Source organism: Ahaetulla prasina, chromosome 1, assembly GCF_028640845.1.
Source record: "Ahaetulla prasina isolate Xishuangbanna chromosome 1, ASM2864084v1, whole genome shotgun sequence".
Lineage (NCBI taxonomy): Eukaryota > Metazoa > Chordata > Lepidosauria > Squamata > Colubridae > Ahaetulla > Ahaetulla prasina.
This window is the reverse complement of record NC_080539.1, coordinates 29,296,384-29,319,305: the sequence shown is the minus strand read 5'-3', so window position 1 is coordinate 29,319,305 and position 22,922 is coordinate 29,296,384. Positions and strand designations below refer to the sequence as shown.

Here is a 22,922-nt window from a genome sequence, read left to right as displayed (position 1 = left end):
TCAGTAACACGTGGATAAGTGGGTGCTGGCTCCGTAGTTCTTCTGGTGGACTATGCAATCATGCCTTGCTCTACTCTCTAGAGCACAATACTCATAGCTGAGGAAAGGCTAGGATTCTTGGAAGACAATGGATGCTGCTGGTATTTCTGTGCCACTGGTGATTCATGTGGCTGCTTCCTGGTTTCAGTCTTGGTTTTGGGAATGAGATCTAATTCTCCATTAGCTGGCATTAACTAAGAGCTTGTTACAGATAGGAAATGCTGGCTGGTGAGAAAGTTGTATAAATGTGGCTCTCCCACTAGTATGTAAGATGACATTCTTTCAGCTACTGCCTTTGTGGCTCTGGTGAGGGATAGAGGGACAGGAATAGGGAATAGCCTTCTCAACTGGGGTATAGATTTGGGGGTGTTTGGCACATTGATGGCAGAAGGGGTGTTGGAACAAGGGAGATTACAGAAGCAAAAAGACTTTACAAAGAATTGATAGCAGCTTAGGGCAATTCTGATAGTAGAGAAAGTAACTCTAGAACAGGGGTCCCCAAACATGGCAGCTTTAAGATTTGTGGACTTCAACTCCCAGAATTCTCCAGCCAACTATGCTGGCTGGAAAATTCTGGGAGTTGAAGTCCACAAATTTTAAAGCTGCCAAGTTTGAAGATCTCTGCTCTAGAAGCTCACAATGATGCTGCTTCCTTCTACTGCTCTTCAGAGTAACATGATATTTTCCCAATAGGCTCTGGAATTAAGTTCTCACTAATGGTTGGTATGGGATATAAGTAAGTACAGTCTATAGTCCACTCCTTGATGAAAGCAGACTACTTGACAGGTTGAAAACCTTTGGGTTCCTTGTACCAGTCATTCGTTTCAAGATGCAGTTCGTTTCTCTGCCACTTGCTGGAGACATGGAGCCTGGGTTTGTAGGACTGCAGGCCATGCTTTAGGTTCTCATTCAGGATTGAAGGAAAATGTGGCCCAGTATAACGCTGCTTCCCACGTCAGCCGGAAGGAAGTCTTCACTCAAGTCTGTTCCTAGGTTAGCACTTCATGGTGCTTCCTGCTGCTGGTTTGAAGGCTTTGCAGCTGGCTGTTCCTTGTGGCCCAGGCTTGTTTCTGTTACAACTTCAGGACGAGAGGTTAGTTTAGAGGCCAGCTTCTACATGCACCTTGTCTTGGCAGCTGGCTCCATGCAGATCCCTCCTTCAGGGCAAGAAGCTTTAATTCTTTGCATGCAGGTGAAGAGCCAGACCCAGAGCCCAGCAATGTTCCAGCAGCCTTCTGGAGTGCTTCGAGCCTGTATGGCAACAGCTATACTTCAATGATATTGATAGATGGTGATTTCTTCTGTATGAGAGAGAGATGTTTATTCCAATAAGTTTTTTTAAAAAGTGCAGTTGTAACTGATTGTCCTCTAAACTTCTATTTTCTATTCCCTTTCTGTTCCATTTGATTTCTTTGATTCTGTTCCTCTGTTGTGCTCAACAAGAGAAGAGTTTTGAATGAAGAGAGACTGTCAAAGGGTCAAAGCCACCTAAACTCTTATTGTAGGAGTCCTTCAGTTACAATGGCAATTGGAGCAAGAATTTCCATCGCTAAGTGATGCGGTCATAAACCTCAATGACACGGGACCTCATGGCTTGGTAACAGCAATCCTGGCAGTCCTGGTTGCCATCATAACCTTTGGTTACTAAGTGGGAAAAGGTGGGAGTCTCAAGCAAGGTGCATGGAGGGGTTGCATGTATCTCAAAGGGGTACCATGGACAGACACTAAGGATCATGGAGGGGATGCCGTAGCTGGACACTGCGAAGCATGGGTGGACTGGCAAGGGCTGTAGGTGGGCATATCTGAGCATTGGTGGGCTAGTGGAGGCCACAGCCAGGCCCTACAGATACAGGTTGGCTGCCAGGGGCTGCTACAGAGTGTGGGCAGGCAGAGAATCGCTGGGATCTTGTACTCCATAGTGGGTGTCCTTGGGAGAAAAAGTGGTGGGAGTGACTTATAGGAGCAATATGACCTTCCCTGCCAGCTTCCCCATTGACTTTACTTGTGAAAAGCTGATAGGGAAGGTTTTAAATAGCGATCATATGACTGTAGCTTGCTGCAATGTTGTGCCTGGATCATGTGCATGCTATTACTAAAAGCAAGTTGAGATATAGAATGCTTCTGTCTATATCCAGCGGAAGTCAAGCCCAGTTCAATGAATATCTTAACTAATTAGATACTAAATGAAAACATGGAATTTTCAAACAAGTATGAACCAATTTGTTACCAACCTGGATTACTTATAAAATTGATTTTATATATGTATTTCATGGATGTTAAACTATGGCTGCCAGTGATTATGCCTAACTAACCAGTTTGGGAAGCAGTATACTCAAATGGGTGGGAGAGAGTGTTTGCTTGTCCTCATATTCTGCTATCAGTTTCATATATATGCCTGGCTGCTCTGGCAACAGAATGCAGGACAAAAGGCTCTTCATATGATCCAGTCTCTCTCTCACGCTATTTTATTCACCATCCAATAGCTTATATTCTCTGGGCCGATGCAAAATGATTGCACCATTTCAAAGCATTCAAATAATAGAATAACACAGGGTAAAATAAGGTAAAGATAATGATAGATGATATAATAGATAATATATGATAATACAAAACTAATGATAATGGAAAGTGATAATAATGGAAAGTGACTGCACAAATTTCAAGACTGTATAAAAGTATGGGTAAGAGTCTATCTTAACCTGAAAGGCTGAAAATGGGCCACAGGTATAAATACGAGGCAAAGCATGTGCCAGCAAAAACTTATCCTTTATTCTCCTATACTGGAGGTTCTTGATTCTCTTCAGGCAATCTTGATAGAATTAAGAAGAAGAATAGATAAGAAAAGAATAACAGTTTTTCCACTCTATGAGTACATTCTCATCCTGCAATGTTAAAAAGAGTGTTTCCTTAGTAGCTTTATTTTTTTCCCTATCCTTTGCCACTTCTTCCTATAATACATTCTCGTATCTTCCATTGGTACATGTACGTATCCATCTCGCTATCCTTTTCTCTCTAGAGCTATATTGAAAAGATTCTTTCCTTCTTTTTTCCAGGATTTAAGAAGGTAACGAAAGAATGCAACTGAGTAAAGTATAAATTTCTTTTTGGATAGTGGTAAAATTAATTAATTAAATTGTGATTTTAACGTTACAGTATAACGATCAGTCAAATACTTCTTCAAGATGGGGAGGGAAACTTGTAAATTATTTACAACTGACATTTTTTTTAATCTGTTCCTCCATCATACTGCTACTGTCAGTCTGTGGGAGCTGTTTGGATAATCACTCCAGAAACTTGCTGGTTGAGGAGAGATTTCAATCTTTCTCCCTCACTCCGTATTGGTTTGGAAATGTTACCTTCCTGTTTTCAAATTTCATCTCAAAATTCATCTTTTCTGAAAAGCCTTTATTACATTCCCTTAGAACTAAACAAATGCTTGCCTTGTTTACACTAAGAATCATGCTTTCCTCTTACTTTAAATCTCTTCCCATTCTCCAGTTGTTTCAGCTATTCCATTTCATATCAGAGCAACTCTTACCACCCATTATTATTACTGGGCACAGTGGACTGGGCCGATGGAAGTTGCTCAATGACTGGAGGACTCATCCAAGCTGAGAAGTGCCCGTTCAGTTGTTTATAACTACAATGGCAACGTAACAGTCTGCCTTGATATAACACCATTTCCTGTATTTCGGTAGATTACTCTGATAACATATTCTTTTTTTTTAACTCTATAGACCAGCATATTTTATAATATTTAACCATATAAGTTTTCCGACAGTTCATTTTTAGGCAACATCCTACAACATATCATACCATATTTCCAACTGAAAAATAATACCGTAGAACAGAAAGAATTGGAGAAAACACAGATAAATATCATAAGACGTATAAAGGAGGGGTGAAATGTAAAATTTGCTACTACCAGTTCTGTGGGCATGGCTTGATGGGTGGTGGTGGTAATGTGACTGGGTGGACGTGGCCAACTTTTAAAAAAATAAAAAACATTTTAAAACATTTTTTTACAACCTCTTCAGCCAAAGAGGCTGTAAAAAAATGCTTTTAAAAGCCTCTGATGATCAGGCAACTCAGCTGGGATCACCAGAGGAGCCTTTTTAAAGCATTATTTTTACAACCTCTTCGGCCGAAGAGGTTGTAGAAAAAATGCTTTGAAAAGGTTCTGACAATCCCAGCTGAGTTGCCTGATCACCAGAACCCTTTAAAAGCATTTTTTAAATCCTCTTCAGCCAACAAGGTTGTAGAAAAAATGCTTTTAAAGGGTTCTGACGATCCCAGCTTAATTGCCTGATCACCAGAACCCTTTAAAAGCATTTTTACAGCCTCTTCGGCCGAAGAGGTTGTAGAAAAAATGCTTTGAAAAGCCTCTGATGATCCCAGCTGAGCTGCACGATCATCAGAGGATTTTTTTTTACTTTTAAAAACATTTTTTCAGCCGAATTTTTGCTATCGGTTCTCTCAACCACCCGCCACCATTGCTACTGGATCGGGCAATCCGGTCCAAACCGGGAGCATTTCACCCCTGATATAAAGGTAGTACTAGAATGACTATTGCAAAAGAAAACAAAGGTAGTGCCAATAGTAATAGGCGCCTTTGGTGCAATTCCAAAACATCTGGGGTACTACTTGAACAAAATCACCATCAGTCAATTGCAAAGGCAGATTTACTTGGTTCCCGTGACAGCACTTTTAATATTATTAACCATCTGCTTATCCCAAATCTGTGGAAAGGACCCAGTAGATGGACAAAAATGCCAAACCTAATCTAAACATCGGGTTGATTGCAGTCAATCATAATATATTAAATATGTATGCTGATTCTCAACAATAATTGAACGAACTTCTTAAAAATTGTTTTCTATGTCAGAGAATGGGGAAAAGGAACAAAATTCTCTTTGTATGCATTAGTCTCAGATTAGATATTTCTCCTACAAAGGCCCAAATTTCTCTGCCAAAAGGCAGAGTGCAATCATTTTGTCTTCATTTCAGAAAAACATTTCCTAGATACAGCATTTCTTCGTATTGAAATTAAGCTCATCAGAGAGTTAAATTGTTGCACTAATTTTCTCCCTTGTGATTGTTTTACGAATCAAGGTTAGGCTAACACTTCTTCTAATGGTGGGATGCCCATTCAAAGTTATTTTTCCCTGGGATTTAAAATTTTCAAATTCATTTTTAATGTATGAGACCATTAACCATTGTGTTCTCTTTCTCATTCTCATATACATATGTACCTTGATATTCTTTCAATAACCTATTTTGTTTACTGACAGATCTCCATTTGATGTTAAAATACCTCTTTCATTTCACATAACCAGATATTTACATTTTAATACTTTTATATAAGATTTAGAACTACTTTTTCAATACGAGTAAAACGCTTTCAAGTATTTACCGTAGTTTCTGACTTCCTTAGCGTTTGAAAAAGAATGTGACAATCAGGGCTTGGTATGGAAAAAATAATTATGTTATTGAACAGGAATAGGAAAACTTGAGTTCAACTTAGTGTCACCTTGAGCCATAAAAATTCACTAGGGGATTTTGAGCCATTTTTTCCTTTCAGCCTACCTTTATTTGAAGAAATGACATATGCAATCTGTAAATACTGGTGGAAAGGTTGACTATAACTCTAATGAACAAAATGATCTATTTTATCTACCAGGTCATTTGTACAAAGTATATGTACCATACTGGGTAGCATAATTTTTCTTGTTAATTTCATAGAATTATAGAAGCAGAGGGACCTTGGAGGTCTTCTAGTCCAACCCTCTGCCCAAGGCAAGAGATCTTATTGAATCCTGGACAAATGGCTGTCCAATATTTTTGTGGATTTTATTTATTATGAAGCTGACTGCAGCAACTTTGTCTTTCAAAAATGGACTCATATGCCTGACTTCAAAAGGCAGAACACGACAGTGCTTCCTGCTGCTGAGTTTGAAACACAAATCCTAAATTTACAAAATAGAGTCTGATAATATTGGGTTGCTACATGTAGCCCAATTACTTGCAAATCATAGAAAGATGGAGTGACTTCGTTCCCTCATTTCTTACTGGATGTCTACTTCTGTTCAATATATTGCCATGATGGTATTCTAACAGCTCTGAGAGCATGTTGTTATTTATTATCATTATTATATTCTTTAAAATTCTAGGCACCAATTGGCAGTTGATTTTGAATTGGCATAGATAGACACTTTTTGTGAGATGGGTGGCTATACAGATTTAATTGACAGGTAATAAATGTTAAACTTTAAAACTTTGTATCCTTTATACAATAAGGTTCATATTACATCCTAAGTAGGGGAAAAAGCTGCATTATAGCTTAAGTGAGGATTGAGAATGTGGCATATAATAATTGTAGTAAAGAATGATGCTGGTACCTCTAGCAAAGCCTTTCACCTTGTGTCACAGGTCCTCTTCATGGTCCAGTGTGCTTGTGAATCCTCTCCCAGCCAGTTTCAGCCCATCTGAAATGAGATCACTCACCCCTCCTTTGCCCAGTAACAATATTTACCTTGCTACGTAGTAGTCCCCCTGTGGGCCGTTCTGGAGTGCTATGTTCTGAGGAAGGCTTGGTCTTCTCTTTATTATTGTTGGAATCATTGTCCTTAATGATATCATATTGCTTGCAGAAGAGTGCGATCACAGCTGAGGAAGGAAGGCAGAAGGGAGGGAGGGAAGGAAGGAAAGAAGGAAGGAAAGAAGGAAGGAAGAAAAGAAGAAAGGAAGAAAAGAAGAAAGGAAGAAAGGAAAGATGAACATGGGAAACTTAAATTTATTTATTTATTTTATTATTTATTGTATTCGAAGGATTCAGGGCGGTGTACAGCCAAATAAAAATCCACAATATACACATTAAAACAAGATTAAAACAAAACATATTACAGGGTGGCCGAAATTTAAAACAATTTAACAAACCTTAAAATATAAATAACCCCAATTAAAATTTAATAAAACTTTTAAGCCAGTCCCGCTTGAATAAATAGGTGTGTTTTCAGCTCACGGCAAAAAGTCCGAAGATCAGGCACTTGACGTAAACCAGGGGGAAGTTCGTTCCAGGGCGTAGGCGCTCCGACAGAGTAGGCCCTGCCCCTGGGGGCCGCCAGCCGACATTGTTTGGCGGACGGCACCCTGAGAAGGCCCTCTCTGTGTGAACGTACGGGTCGGTGGGAGGCATAAGGTAACAGCAGGCAGTCCCATAAGTACCCGGGCCCTAAGCCATGGAGCACTTTAAAGGTGGTAACCAAAATCTTAAAGCGCACCCGAAAGACCACAGGGAGCCAGTGCAAACTGCGCAGGAGTGGTGTTACATGGGAGCAACGAGTTGCTCCCACTATTACCCACGCAGCTGCATTCTGGACTAGCTGCAGCCTCCGGGTGCACTTCAAGGGCAGCCCCATATAGAGAGCATTGCAATAATCCAAACGGGAAGTGACAAGAGCATGAGTGACCGTGCATAAGGCATCCCGGTCAAGGAAGGGGTGCAACTGGCGAACCAAGCATACTTGGTAAAAGGCCCTCTTGGAGACGGCCGCCAAATGATTGTCAAACGACAGCCGTCTATCCAAGAGGACACCCAAGTTGCGCACCCTTTCCATCGGGGCCAATAACTCGCCCCCTACAGTCAGCTGCGGCTGCAGCTGACTGTACCGGGGTGCCGGCATCCACAGCCACTCCATCTTGGAGGGATTGAGCTTGAGTCTGTTTCTCCCCATCCAGACCCGTACGGCTTCCAGACACTGGGATAGCACTTCGACAGCTTCGTTGGGGTGGTCCGGGGTGGAAAAGTACAGCTGCGTATCGTCAGCGTACAGATGATAACTCACCCCGAAACCACTGATGACCTCACCCAGCGGCTTCATATAGATGTTGAACAGGAGGGGCGAGAGAATCGACCCCTGAGGCACCCCACAAGTAAGGCACCTCGCAGTCAACCTCTGCCCCCCTGTCAACCCCGTCTGCGACCGGTCGGAGAGATAGGAGGAGAACCATCGATAAACGGTGCCTCCCACTCCCAAGCCCTCCAACCGGTGCAGCAAGATACCATGGTCGATGGTATCGAAAGCCGCTGAGAGATCTAATAGGACCAGGGCAGAGGAACAACCCCTATCCCTGGCCCTCCAGAGGTCATCCACCAATGCGACCAAAGCTGTCTCTGTACTATGTCCGGACCGGAAGCCGGACTGGAACGGGTCTAGATAGACGGCTTCATCCAGGTACTGGGGAAGCTGCCATGCAACCACACTCTCTACAACCTTCGCCACAAAGCGAAGGTTGGAGACTGGACGATAATTTCCCAAAATAGCTGGATCCAGCATTCTCTTCATTTGAAAAGTTATGCTCTTTCATTTAAAATATTTTAGTGTCTCTCTGGTTCTTTGTGTCTGTCTCTGTCTGTCTGTTTCTCTCTCTCTCTCTCTCTCTCTCTCTCTCACACACACACACACACACATACACACACACACAATACATGCTCCCATTTTGGAGTAATTCTTTCATCTCCAAATGTTTGTGTGTGTGTACACTTCGTTAAGAATGCTTGGAGCGGGGGACAAATGGTGCAGTCATGTAGTGAAGAGGAGGAAATGTTAGCCAAACAGTAGCTGGATTCATGTATTACATTGAATTATGATTTTAACCCTGGTTTATTAACATTCCCAACCAACATGTCCCAACTACTTTGGCCAGGTTCTCTAGATGTTCAAAGCCAATGTTAAGTATGGCTTAGTGTGATGTGGAAAGACATCTACATGGACACTTGAACCTGTCTCAGGTGAGGAATTTGAAATGGTGAAAGCTCTTGAGAGTTCACATGTTTTTTTCTATTAAAGGTTGCCAATCAAGAGTAGGTACAATCATGCCATCCAGGGTATTCATCTATTCATCGATAGAACAGTGTCATAGAGACAGCAAAACCTAATAATTAATTCCCTAGAACTTTCATTTATCCCATACCAGACAATATAATTATAAGTGATTAAATAATACGTTTATAAAACTGCTTATGAACTTAAGGTTTTTTTTAGACAGAAATGTAGAGGTTAGTGATTGTGATTTTAAAAAAATCCTGTAATAATTATTTAGAAATGGGCAGAGAGAAACACAAACCTTGACTCTGCAAATCCCAGTCTTCATCCCCTGTTTTACATAGAGCCAAACTAGTCTTTCAAGGGGCAAGTACCCAAGCATTATAACCAGTGGTAGGATTCAGCCAGTTCGCACCACTTTGGGAGAACCAGTTGTTATCTTTCTGAGCAGTTTGGTGAACTGGTTGTTGGAAGAAATCATTAAGGCAGAGAACTGGTTGCTAAATTATTTGAATCCCACCACTGATTATAATGGAGCAGCAGGTGAATGATGTGAAAACAGAAATTGAATGGGGATAAAGAAATACCTTCCCCCATCCCATATCTGTTTCCTCTCTGTTTAAACTGAAAATGTTTTAGAAGAATAAAATCCATCTGCTTCTATAGCCCTTGAGAATTGTTTAGCTTCTCATTTAAAGAGAATCTTGGAGCGTAAAAAATTGGCATGGTCTTGAATAAGGAGATGGGGAATTATCATTCGTATTAATTTTATTTCCATTATGCATTACCAAGTTATGAGTTCAAAACCTTTAGCTTAGCTTTTCTCTTGCCCGGCCTCTGTGACCTGGGAAATGAGTTGATGACATCTTAAAGAACAAAGAAGCTTTTAGAGTGCAGTACTGTAAGTTAGAAACATGATCTGCCTACAGCTAGTCCTCGGCTTATGACCAGAATTGAGCCCAAATTTTCTGTTGCTAAACAGTACAGTTGTTAAGTGAGTTTTTCCCCATTTTATTTCATAAGTGAATCGTTGCAGTTAAGTTAATAATACAGTTGTTAAATGAATCTGGCTTCCCCATTGACTTTGCTTGTCAGAAGGACACAAAAGAGGTTCACATGACCACAGGACACTGCAACTGTCATAAGTACATGCCAGTTGCTAAGCGGATGAATTTTTTTTTTTTATTTGCATTTATATCCCGCCCTTCTCCGAAGACTCAGGGCGGCTTACACTATGTTAGCAATAGTCTTCATCCTATTTGTATATTTATATACAAAGTCAACTTATTGCCCCCAACAATCTGGGTCCTCATTTTGGTCACATGACCATGGGATGCTGCAACAGTCATGTGAAAACGGCCATATGTCACTTTTCTCAGTGCCATTCAGGGCTGCTATTCAGCAGGTTCTGACAGATTCTGGAGAATCAGTAGCGGAAATTTTGAGCAGTTTGGCAAACCGGCAAATGCCACCTCTGGCTGGGGTGGGAATGGAGAGTGGGGTAGAAATGGAGATTTTGCAATATCCTTCCCCTGGAGTGGGGTGGGAATGGAGATTTTGCAGTATCATTCCTCTGGAGTGGGGTGGGAATGGGGATTTTGCAGTATCCTTCCCCTGGAGTGGGGTGGGAATGGAGATTTTGCAGTATCCTTCCCCTGGAGTGGGGAGGGAATGGAGATTTTGCAGTATCCTTCCCCTGCCATGCCCACCAACTCAAGCCCACAGAACCGGTAGTAAAAAAATTTGAATTCTACCACTGGTGCCATTGAAACTTCAGACAGTCAATTGGCTAATGGTTGTAAGTCAAGGACTGCCTGTGCTATATTTCTGTTCGGACAAGGAAAAAAATATCTGGGTTTGGATTAATTTAGAAATGTTTGTTTAACCTTACATTTGCAGAGTTTACAACTGAAGAAAAGAATACATTGCTTTCATTTCTATTCTGGCTTCCATTCTTTTTATAATAAATATTAACATCTCCAGAAATTAAATGACTTATGAACTGACCATTTCTAAGCTGTGGACACCGATCACAGCTGAAAGGGCCCCTTTCCTTTGGCGTCAGATAAATGGTCAGAAAAATAGAAGCTGGTTTTCTTCAGAAGCGGAGGCTTCCACAACAGTATCCAATCATCTACTCCCCATTAATATTTATTGGATCACAGTGAACCACTAGTTATTACAGCATTTGATTCCAAGAGTGGCTAATCCATTATCTACAATATTCTAAAATGAAAGTTCTGAATAGAGGCCCTTCCTCTGTCAATTAACAGGGAAGAATAGCCAATTGTATTGGACTTTAAGGGTGGGGAGAGGATTCAGAAACACAATTGGTGGAAGAGAGGGTGGGAGGGAGAAAGATACAGACTTATCAGAAGAAGCCAGCCTTTGACTCAGGGGTGGTATTCACTTTCCCTACCGGTTCGCAAGCGTGAGCACATGTGCATGTGCACAGCCTTCCACGCATGCGCTTTGCTCACTTGTGTGCCTTCCGCGCATGCGCCCGGCCTAAAAAACATGCCTAACAGTGGTGGGTTTCAAATTTTTTTACTACCGGTTCTGTGGGCGTGGCTTGGTGGGCGTGGCATGGCTTGTGGATGTGGCTTGGTGTGCATGGCAGGAGAAGGATACTGTAAAACAGTGGTAGTCAACCTGGTTCCTACCACCCACTAATGGGCGTTCCAACTTCCATGGTGGGCAGTTAGGGGTTTTGTCCGATACTGAAGCACTTTCCCTTTTTAAAATTTAATTGACTTTTAAAAAAAATTTCATAGCATTATTTAAAAACATTTTCATTAGGTTTTCATAAAATTCCCCGAGACAATTTAAATTTCTGAAAATATACTATTTGTATCGCCCGTGCATAAGTTTAGTTCACGTTACGTAAGTGAAACTAAATGGCGCTATAGTGCGACCGCAAACAAAAGAGCCTCATCTCAGAATAGCTTGCGCATCTCCCCCCACACCACCCAGCTGTAACAGACTAGCAGAGCTGGTAGCTGGCACACCCTTCCCCAAACCTACTTTATAAATCACCATTACTGTGGAACCGCTGGGCGGTTAGAAAATTTTACTACTAACAGAGATACAAAAGTGGGCGGTAGGTATAAAAAAGTTGACTACCCCTGCTGTAAAATCCCCATTCCCTCCCGATCAGCTGGGACTTGGAAGGCAGAGAATAGATGGGGGCGAGGCCAGTCATAATTTTTACTACCAGTTCTCCGAACTACTCAAAATTTCTGCTACTGGTTCTCCAGAACTGGTCAGAACCTGCTGAAACCCACCTCTGCTTTGAATACTCAGTGTCTGCAGAGAATGAATTTGGCGACACAGGAAAATGTCACCCTTCAAAACTGGGGAAGCCAAATAAGGCCTATTGTGATGTGGATGCAATCACAAGAAATCAGGACACAAAGCATTGTACTGGACAGAGTTGCTAATGGCTATCTCGATAGTAATTTACCCATGTAAAGGATGTGTAATACAAATGTAAACAGTGGATTAATGTTTGGAACAAGGATGCAAGTACTGAACAGGCACGAAAGTGTGCAGAAATAATATGAAAAGCATGCAGAAATAACAGAAGATGGATCTGGGGATTCACTTGCAATTTCCAAGATTCAACAGTGTTTCTTTCAATTACCCACTTGCTTTCAAAATGCAAATATAATGATTTGCTATAAAAATAACATTTGCAATGTTTAGTAAAAGTCAGATAAACATTAAATAATGTTTGAACATGACTGGTAAAAGCATTGTTCATACACAGAGAATTATATATAAGAATGGCTAATGCGATAAATAAGGGTAAAAATATGCAAAAAGCCGTTCAAGAACCACATGCTAGAGAGAAAAGAACAAACATGCTCTTCAAATAGGATCTGACAGTTTGGGGGGAAATTAAGCAACTAAGGCAAAACAGAAGAAACACAGAGATGCTTCAAGAATTCAGATTACTTAATTTGCAAACTAAGTACTAATCTAAAAATTTTATGGAAAAAATTTCCATAAAGTAATCTAAAAATTTTATGGAAAAATATTTATTTATTTATTTTATTTATTTTATTTTATTAGATTTTTATACCGCCCTTCTCCCGAAGGACTCAGGGCGGTGTACAGCCAAAAATAAAACCCACAATATACACAATCAAAACAGATTCTTGAACGATACTCAATTCAACGATACTCCTTGAAAACAAATGCACTGAATTAAAGCAGTGTAGTCAGCCTGGAAAAGCATTCCTTATCAACTTCGTCCTTCGGGAGAAGAGTGGTATAAAAATTCAATAAATAATAATAATAATAACTGTGTCAATGTCCTTATCTGAATTTACCCATTTTTCCTGGGTTTTGCACAATACATTAAACCACAAATTAACTGAGCAGATTTGGTTTGCACGTCTAAGCCTCTCATTCTCATTCTCTCTCACACACACAAGGACACACATGAACAATATCATCCACTGTTCTATATTATGACATAGAATTAAATCTACAAAAAAGCTGGAATTTGTATAGAACAGGGGTCTCCAACCTTGGCAACTTTAAGCCTGGAGGACTTCAACTCCCAGAATTTTCCAGCCAGCTTTCTGGGAGTTGAAGTCCTCCAGGCTTAAAGTTGCCAAGGTTGGAGACCCCTTGTATAGAACACAATAATGAGAACTCATTATTTAACAGAAAATCAGCTACTCCTTTTTGTTTTCTGTGCTTTAATAATGGGTTCTATATTTCTAAGTTTAGCATCTAAATTGATCAAATGCATCTAATAGTTGCGATAATTTTTCTCAGTGTGTTCTGAATAATCTAAGCCAGCGGTTCTCAACCTGTGGGTCGGGACCCCATTGGGGGTCAAATGACGATTTGCCAGGGGTCGCCTAAGACCATCGGAAATATGGGAAGTATACTTGCGAGTCAAAGAATCGTGCTCCAATGGTTGACTCCACATGCCAGCTGCAGGCTCTTCAAATCACTAGCCGAATTTGGCTTCAGGCACGATGAATTAAAAAAGAGAGAAATCTTTGCTCTGATGTCTCCCTCTCAAGCCAGCTGCAGTCACTCCCAATCGCTAGCCTAATCTGGCTTCAGGCGTGATAAACTTAATAGGGGAGGAGTCTCCGCTTTAATGCCTCCGTCCTCAAGGCCATCACAAGCAGTTCAGATCGCTAGCCAATACGGCTTCAGGCGCGATAAATTCAAAACGAAAATAATTTTACGGTTGGGGTCACCGCATCGTGGCGAATTGTATTAAAGGCAGCACTATAAAGGTTGAGAACCACTGATCTAAGCCTTTGGATATCTTTGATCTAAAGTTTCTAAGGAATGTCATAGTAACATACCTTAGTAAATGTGACCATGAGTATCTGATGGGCCAGAACTCATACCAACAATAAATGTGGAACGTTGGCAGGTTGAGCAAAATTCATGAGATATCAAATGTTGATACGGTTAGTCCTCAACTTACAACCATTCACTTAATAGCCATTTGAAACTACAATAGCAATGAAAAAATGTGACTTATGATTGTTTTTCACACGACAGTTGCAGCACCCCCGTGGCCACATGATCAAAACTCAGATGCTTGGCATGTATTTATGATGGTTGCAGTCCCCTGGGGTCATGTGATCGATCACCTTCTGCAACCTTCTGACAAGGAAAGTCAGTGGGGAAGCCAGATTCACTTAACAACCGTGTTACTAGCTTAACAACTGCAAGTTGTTCACTTAACAACTGTGGCAAGAAAGGTCATAAAATGGGGCAAAGCTCACTTAACAACTGTCTTGCTTAGCAATAGAAATTTGGGCTCAATTTTAGTCATAATTTAAGGTCTACCTGTACTGAAGATCAAATATCTTCATAATTTTGCAAACATTTGCCATCAGGAGGAACTTGTAGAAGACATTTGTTCCTGCTCCAATAGCCATGGACCAAAGTAATAGCCAATCCGAAAGACATACTGTAGAAAAGCAACTTTTTTGTGCATGCCAAGTAAACACTTGACTTCCAGCCACGATCTGCTTAAATCCAGAGAACAGGCTCAAGCTTAATCCCTCCAAGACGGAGTGGCTGTGGATGCTGGCACCCCGGTACAGTCAGCTGCAGATGCGGCTGTCTGTTGGGGGCGAGTCATTGGCCCCGAAGGAGAGGCTGCGCAACTTGGGCATGCTCCTGGATGGGCGGTTGTCCTTTGAAGAGCATTTGACGACCGTCTCCAGGAGAGCTTTCTATCAGGTTCGCCTGATCCGCCAGTTGCGTCCCTTCCTGGACCGGGATGCCCTATGCACGGTCACTCATGCTCTCGTTACTTCTCGCTTGGACTATTGCAATGCTCTCTACATGGGGCTCCCCTTGAAGAGCACTCGGAGACTCCAGCTAGTCCAGAATGCGGCTGTGCAGGTTATTGAGGGAGCAGTTCGGAGCTTCCATGTAACCCCTATCCTGCGCAGACTGCACTGGCTACCTGTTGTCTTCCGGGTACGTTTCAAGGTATTGGTTACCACCTTCAAAGCGCTCCATGGCTTAGGACTGGGATACCTACGGGACTGTCTACTGCCGTCTTCTATCTCCCAACGACCGGTGCATTCCCACAGAGAGGGACTCCTTAGGGTGCCGTCAGCCAAACAATGTCGACTGGCGGCCCCCAGAGGAAGGGCCTTCTCTGTGGGGGCTCCTACCCTGTGGAACGAGCTTCCCCCTGGACTTCGACAATTAGGACCTTAGGACCTTTCGCCGCAAACTTAAAACCTATTTATTTCGTATTGCTGGACTGGCTTGATTTTTAAAATTTTAATTTGATTTAACGGGTTTTAAATTTCTGTAATTTTATAGGGTGTAATTGTATTTTAATTTTTGACCAATTGAATAAGTTTTTTAAAGGTTGTTCTTAATATTGTATGTGTTTGTTTTTTGTATTTTATTTGGTTGTTCACCGCCCTGAGTCCTTCGGGAGAAGGGCGGTATACAAATTAAATTATTATTATTATTATTATTATTATTATTATTATTATTATTATTATTATTATTATTATTATTATTATTATTATTATTATTATTATTATTATCCCAAAAGAACTCACCTGCCCACATAAGCAGCACAACCACAATGATAATAATCTCCCCGGTCTGCAGCTGCCGCTCTTTGTCCAGCCCCTCCATTGTGATGTCTCCTGTAGAAACATAAGGCTGGAACTTGGCAAGGGGACCATTCATGTTACTAAGCAAGACCAGAATTCCTTAGCACCTCCATGGTTGCTTTTTTTCACATTTAGAGCAGGTCGGGCTCTCTTGAGTGACAGGGAGCTAGCAAAGACCATCTTCACTAACTATCCTTTGGCTTGTAAGAATTATGGATATGCAACTGGGGACTGATAAGGAGAACATTACAAGGTTGCTGATGGAGGGGAGGGGCCTGACATTGCTGGGCTTTGTTTCTCATTGGGATGAGAGAATCCAATGCAGAGACTGGCCTTCTCGAAGCCACATGGCCAACTTTAGCAAATGGTTAATGATTGACATAAAAATGATAAGCAAGTTGAAGCAAGCAGAAAATGGAGAAGACAATAGATAAAGTGGACAGATGGGATCAAAGGAATTACTAAAATAGCCTTGGAAAAGATAGGAGGTGTTGCAGGACTAAGTTTGATACGGCAGATAGTTGTTTATAATGAGTAAAGCCTGGGTTGATGACACCAAACTAATTAACAAAAGGGTCTTGCTTACCTTGGTTTGAGCTGTTGGATGGAAGTCGGTCGCTTTGCTTTAACGTGCGAAAATGGACTCTCTTGCTAGCCTGACTCTCTCCGTGGAGGCCAATGCTCTGGACCTGGATGATGTAGTCTGCATCCTCTGCCAGATCCCAGAGTACACAGGCCCTGTTTGTGGTGTTCACCTCCCGGATGAATCGTTGCATTTGCCCATCTTGTCGCTGCCAGAACCAGGAAGGTTGTTAGAGCTGGAAGCCAGCCAGGCTGTGGGACAAGCCCTCAGGCTCACCTTGCCTACTTCCACCAGGCGGCTTAAGGAGACTGCTACTTTAAGGGACTGTTTAGTCCTAATCTGGGAGGGATGCATCTGAACAGAAGGAAGTGATAGCCCATAGAGGAGTTAGAAGTGGGAGATCCTGGCTGGGTTGGGGTGTAAAGGTTTCATGCTACTTGGTCCCCTGAGGAATGAAAGGCTTTCTTCTGGGAGTGCCTCAACGCAAGCTCACCTGTTGTGAAATAGCATAGCCGATTACGACGTCTCCTTCTGGCACATCCCAGGAGACTGTGGCTGAGTTTGCCTTGAGCTGTGTGACAGTCACGTTGACAGGTGATGGGGGCCGATCTATGGGATCAAGAAAGTTATCAGTGAAGAACCCTTACCAGCTGCTCTCTTCTATGGCTTATAATTAATAGCAATAGCACATAGACTTATATGCCGCTTTACAGTGCTTTACAGCCCACTCTAAGCAGTTTACAGAGTCAGCATATTGCCCCCAACAATCTGGGTCCTCTTTTTACCAACCTCAGAAGGATGGAAGGTTGAGTCAGTCTTGAGCCTGGTGAGATTTGAACTGCCAAATTGCAGGCAGCTGGCAGTCAGCAGAAGTAGCCTGCAGTACTGCACTCTAACCACTGCACCACCACGGGTCAACTTAACTTCAGAATGCTGCAGTCTGAGCAGAGACACAATTTCCTTTCTGCCCCATGCAACTCCACGCAGCATCTTTAACCTGGTTATTGAATTAACCCAGTTTCTAGATTTGCAGAATTATAAAGTAATGAAACAGGGTGGGTTTGCACAACACAATAAGCCACAAAAAAGCCTAACCAAGGCTACCACTAGCCAATTTCAGCAAGATGTGCAAACACAGCCTTCTTGAACTGATCCAGAAGTAAGGCCCGGCCTCATTGTTCTTTAAGGCAAGGGTCTCCAACCTTGGCAACTTTAAGACTTGTGGACTTCAACTCCCAGAATTCCTCAGCCAGCTTCAACCTTGGTAACTTTAAGACTTGTGGACTTCAACTTTCAAAAAAATTCTGGGAGTCCACAAGTCTTAATGTTGCCAAGGTTGGAGACCCCCCTGCTTTAAGGAAAGTTTTTAAAGATCCCACCCATCTGGCTCCAATCAAAGTTACTTGATATTCATGGTATTCAGCTTTTCTGTACATGGCCAAGAGCCATCAGCCTGGCTAGGAGCCCATAGCAGCCCAGTGCAAGCCTGCCAGGCCAAGGACAGAGGTGGGGTCAACTCTCTTCTCCGGCAAGTGTTAATTTGCTAATGGGAGGCTGGCAGCAGCCTATGGTGTGCCAGCCAGGGATGCAGCAGTGCTGGCAGCCAACTTGTACCAACAGCCTTCCCTGGGCTTGGGTGGCTGTTCCTTCTCTCCCCTCTTTTCAGATGAAAAAGATGCATGGCTAAGCCAAAGGGCAAGGAGGTTTTTCTTCACTGAAGGAATGCTAAGCTTCTCAGGACATGGCACTGCTGACCTTGAGAACCTGAAGTGTGGCTACTGGTGAATGTCTGTACCCTTCCCAGCTCTCTTTGAGGCTTTCTTCACTAGCCAATCCAGGACAGAGGAAGGTGCCCCTCCCTTGTTTCCAGGGAGAACATAGATGCCTTTATTAGATGCCTCTCACCCAGGCATCCTCAGGAGTTTCTGCCATTTGAGCAGGTGTGAAGCTGAGTTCCAGAAGTATTGCCCACCTGGAAATAGCAGTGATGGGAATTTATTATGAACATCAGTAAATAGTATTGCATTTAATATCGTCATACTGAACATGTAGTTTCTGTTTATTTGACACATTTCTTTTTCTACCCTTCTGCCAGAAAGGCTTCTATGAGGCTTACAAAAAACACGCAAATTACCCGTTCTTAACGTCCCAACGAATTGTATCTCTTCCTCTGCCACCTCTTGGTCAAAGGCAGATGGAGTTTGGAGACGAGAAGAAGCAAAGTCTGGTCAAACTGCCTTAAAAGCAAAGTAACGGAAGTTCCCTCTGCCAAAGCCCATGAAGGAACTTCTGAGGGAGAGGCAAAACCTGATGGAATGGATTTCCATCTTTTGTGGGTGTTTTGTTTTTGTTTTTTAAGTTACATTTTTTATTTTTTAAGGGGTTTTATATGGCTGGTCAACTTGGACAACTGTAGTTATGGGCAATGTACAAGAAGCCAAACAAATGTAGGTAAAACCTCCCCTGCAATGAATAGGTTATCAGGAACCCACACGATACATTACACCTTTCCAGCAATATCTCCAATCAACCTGGCCCCAACGCCAAGGGAAAACCTGAGTTTTAAACCTTTTTTTAAAGCCTATTTGGGTTGATGGTGGGAGAGATCGTTCCAGAGGGCAGATCCTCAGTGGAACAGGTTTATTTTGTTACAAGGAAGGCTGCTTTGTGACTTTAAAATCCAGGATATACATTTAACAGCACAATTTTTTTCTTTAAAAGCAAGTCACATTATTTAAATATATCCCTTTAACAGTAGATTAATATGATGAACATTTAGAAACATAGAAGCTAAGCAAGAACATTGCCTCTTGAGAGCAGAAATGGATAGAACTGGTAAAATTCTTCCTTCCTAAATTCTAAATTCATAAAAAATGATGAGCATTGAATGTGCTTAGTAACCACATTGTTCAGTATCAGTTTGAAAAGCTAAATGTGAATAGATTGGTGGAGGGGAGCCTGAGTATCTGTTTGATTTGAACCCTGAATTAGAACAGTCCTTTTAAGAGTATCCTTCAAAATTTTATCCTTTGAATCATTGAATTCCAAAGATCAAAATGTTTCTAGCTGCTTTTTGTGATATATTCATTTTGTTCTCTAATTCTTTTGCTTGGAAAGACAGAAAGAGTAACCAAGCGCAGCACAGGTCAACATTCTTTAGACTGAGAGAAGTGAAAGCTAAGGAAGGAAATGCTTGGGAGGAAACTATATAAAGGCTTCACACTGCTTGTGTGTGTGTTGTGTGTGTGAGAGAGAGATCCAATACTTTGGTTACAAATGCCTCTTTTCATTTGCTTCTTAGTTTGAATCCTTTCCAGACCTCCTAATGGAAATATACTAACACCAAGAACCTTGCAAATTTGGCCTGTAGCACATTTTCTGCATCATCTGTTTTCACTTTATTATCTGTTGCTGATTTTCTGACAAATGGGGCAACACACCCATTAGCTCTGTTACTTGAACTCTGTTATACTCTCATATTTCACACGTTTCATTAACGAAGCCATTTGTATCACTATTCTGTCTGGCTTTGTCCCTTTGCTGGTCCTTGTCCTATTCTTCCTTGAGCAACAGACCTGCCTTTCTTGATCATTTAAATTACCTGCTCCTGTCCAGCAGAATTTCTCAATCTCACCATGTGGTCATCTTCACTGAATCCCTGGCTTAGCTGGCCAAATTTGCAAGGCTTGTAAATATCTCATTTTTAACTCTATTTTTATAAATAGAAAGCATTTGAAGACACCAAATGTAAAGAGGAATATAACTATTAAAAAATTAATACCTGGGAGTTGTTACGTTATTATTGACAATGTAGTTATCTCTACAACATGATGATTTACAAAATAACTGGGAATTAGATTTCTTAGGTTTTTACTGCCAATGCAGTTATTTCTGCAACATTGTGATCTCCAGATATGTATTACTAAAACTTCCAGAATTTTTGGCCAGTTAAGGTGGACCAGAAATCCTGAAAATTGTACTAGGTTCTTTGCTGGCAGCAGTCAGGGGTATAATTGCTTTGCTAATGTAGAAGCTTTGCAATTTTCTCTAAATGTGTGTGAATTCCTTCCACATGGCTATGCTAGAAAACCAAAATCAATAGTTTCCTAGCAGATTGCATGTGGTTTATTGTAAGCTATAAAACCATATGAATAGTGCTACTCTCTTTGCATTCATAAAAATGTTAACACTGTCAAGAAGATATATTTGGCAATGAGCACAGAACAATCAAGAAGAAAAACTCCAGAATCTATTTGTCTGAATGGGAGTGGGCACCCTTTAAGCCAAATGCTGCTCTGAGATATAAAAGACTATGCATGACCCATCTGTTGACAGAGCCAGAACTTTGGCCTCAGCCTGTGTGTCCCTACATAGAGGGAATGCATTGATATACCATTTAGACATTTTTTTCTCTCCACTGCCTGAGCTATTAAGTTAGTTACTTACTTCTGATTGCCTCACCCGACCCCATCCCCACCTTTCAAAGGCAGCAAATAGCATTTCATATATAGCTAAGGCTAAAAAAAATGTGAGTTAGTCATCACCAGTATGTGTATGTGAGTGAGGTTGTGATTCATGTGGGCCTTGAGCTCAGGCTAGTGGAGTGGAGCAAATGATTGTTTCCTTTCTATCAAGTGCCAGGTTCTCTTACTTTGGGTGACTCAAGAATTGAAATGAATGGGGGGAATGGGCTTTGGTGTTTGTTGCAAGGTGCCAAATACATACTTCTTAAAAAAAAAACTTTGCAGCTGGCAAAACAAGAGCACTTGGATGAGGACCTCAGAGAAGACCTAGCAAGGCCAAATGGCAACAACCTTGAGTCAAGCTTTTATTCTAATGAAATTGGCTGGGATTTTGATGTTGGGCAAAAGGAAGGGTTGTGTAGGGAAGTTCTGAGAAGAGAACAAGACAACTCAAGTGTTGAGGGTCTTTCTTGCTTCCAAACCTCACACAACTGAATTGTCCCAAAGGGACTTCGTTCTTTTGTCCAGTGACACAGCTGTCTCTCACCATCCCACGGTAGAAGCACGGGCAGGCCGACAGGCCTTAGCCCGTCTCCCTAAACCAGAGTCACACTATCCCTGTATAGGTGGCCCCTGAAGCAGGAAGGCACAAGAGACCTAGTTCAGCACCAAGGCTAGTGACCGAGAAGTGGGCTGGTCGGAAAGGGCGCCGAAAGAGGAAGCTTTGGAAAAGGTGGCCATGGGGTGGGGTGGGGTGGGGTGGGGTGGAATCTCAGGGTGGGGATCTTGGTCTGGATCCACTGGGGAGATTCTTTCACCCCACCCCCACCCCCGTCCCCTACACTTACTTGCGCGCACAAGGCACAGGTCCCAGCTGACCAGGACCAGGACGGCGGCCGGATTGAGGTACGTGGGAATCGGAGCCATGACCGCGGCCAGATGCAGCAGCTGCTCATCGAGTCGGGCGGGGTGTCGGCGCGGCTTCGGGTTCGTCGGGAGCACCCCGCTACAAAGGGGTCTTGACGGCCGTCTCCGGGGCGCTCAAGGTGGCGAGGGACGCGCGGAGGGAACCGCAGTGTCCGCCGCAGGGACGAGCGCCACGCTCCCCCAGTCAAAAGCGGCGCCGGAGGTCGGCGCCGAACCGCCACCTGCTCCGCCGCCGCTTGGCGGCTCCATCAGACGGGCCCAAAGCCGCCGGGAATCTCCGCGGAGCTCCGCGTTGCTGCTATTGCTGCTGCTGCTGCTGCTGTTGCAACCCAAGTCCGCTACCAGATCTGTGGAGGCAGCGGCGGCAGAGTCCACTCAACCCCGCCGCTCCTGCCAGCCACGCCAAGTCATGAACCGCTGAATACTGTCATTTTGGACGCCCCCTCTTCCTCCTGGCCCCGCGCCGGCGCTCCGCCCTTCGCCCCGCGAACAATGGTTGGTTTGAGTCTGCGGGAGTGCCAAGCGGCAGAAGCCAGTCCCTGAGCAAGCAGGGCTGGGCTAGGCTGGGCTGCACTGGAAGACGCCGCCTATGGAGCAGGGAGACCCCTGCAGATCATGCCCGAGGCGTTCTTGGAGTATTTTTTGCAGCAGGACACATCTGGAGTAGGCGTCGGAAATGGGGAGAAATCCTGAGCGACGTTTTAGATGAGAGAACTGTCACGGGAGGCCCACTTGTTGAGACATGCACTCTGGACGGCAAAGATGCCCGGTGGGGGCAAAAAAGGCAGACTGTCTGTCTTTACCTTGATGCCCTACCATCATCTTCTGTCCTCTCTGTAGCTGTTATTAGCTAGTGGGAGATGTCCATGGAAACTGTGAAAGCAAGGCACAGGTTTGTTTAACACCAAAGATTTACACCATGTTACCTAGTTGGATTATGAAACATCTGCAAGTA

The 22,922-nt window shown here is 42.7% G+C and overlaps 1 protein-coding gene across 2 annotated transcripts; it reads right to left on the bottom strand.

Annotated features, from left to right (window-relative positions):
- Positions 1–1,126: 1,126 nt before the first annotated feature.
- On the bottom strand, positions 1,127–22,403 carry FNDC4 (fibronectin type III domain containing 4). 2 transcript variants are annotated; one of them, XM_058162716.1, is made up of 6 exons: positions 21,889–22,403; positions 17,071–17,186; positions 16,581–16,785; positions 15,938–16,027; positions 6,572–6,705; positions 1,127–1,340 (listed from the first exon to the last, which is right to left on the bottom strand). In XM_058162716.1, exons 1-6 carry the CDS (start codon positions 21,965–21,967, stop codon positions 1,305–1,307), a joined length of 660 nt encoding a protein of 219 aa, XP_058018699.1. In that variant the 5' UTR covers positions 21,968–22,403; the 3' UTR covers positions 1,127–1,304. The 2 variants fall into 2 exon arrangements, with proteins under 2 accessions (XP_058018699.1, XP_058018700.1); XM_058162717.1 differs by lacking the exon at positions 1,127–1,340 and adding an exon at positions 2,811–2,848.
- Positions 22,404–22,922: the final 519 nt, after the last annotated feature.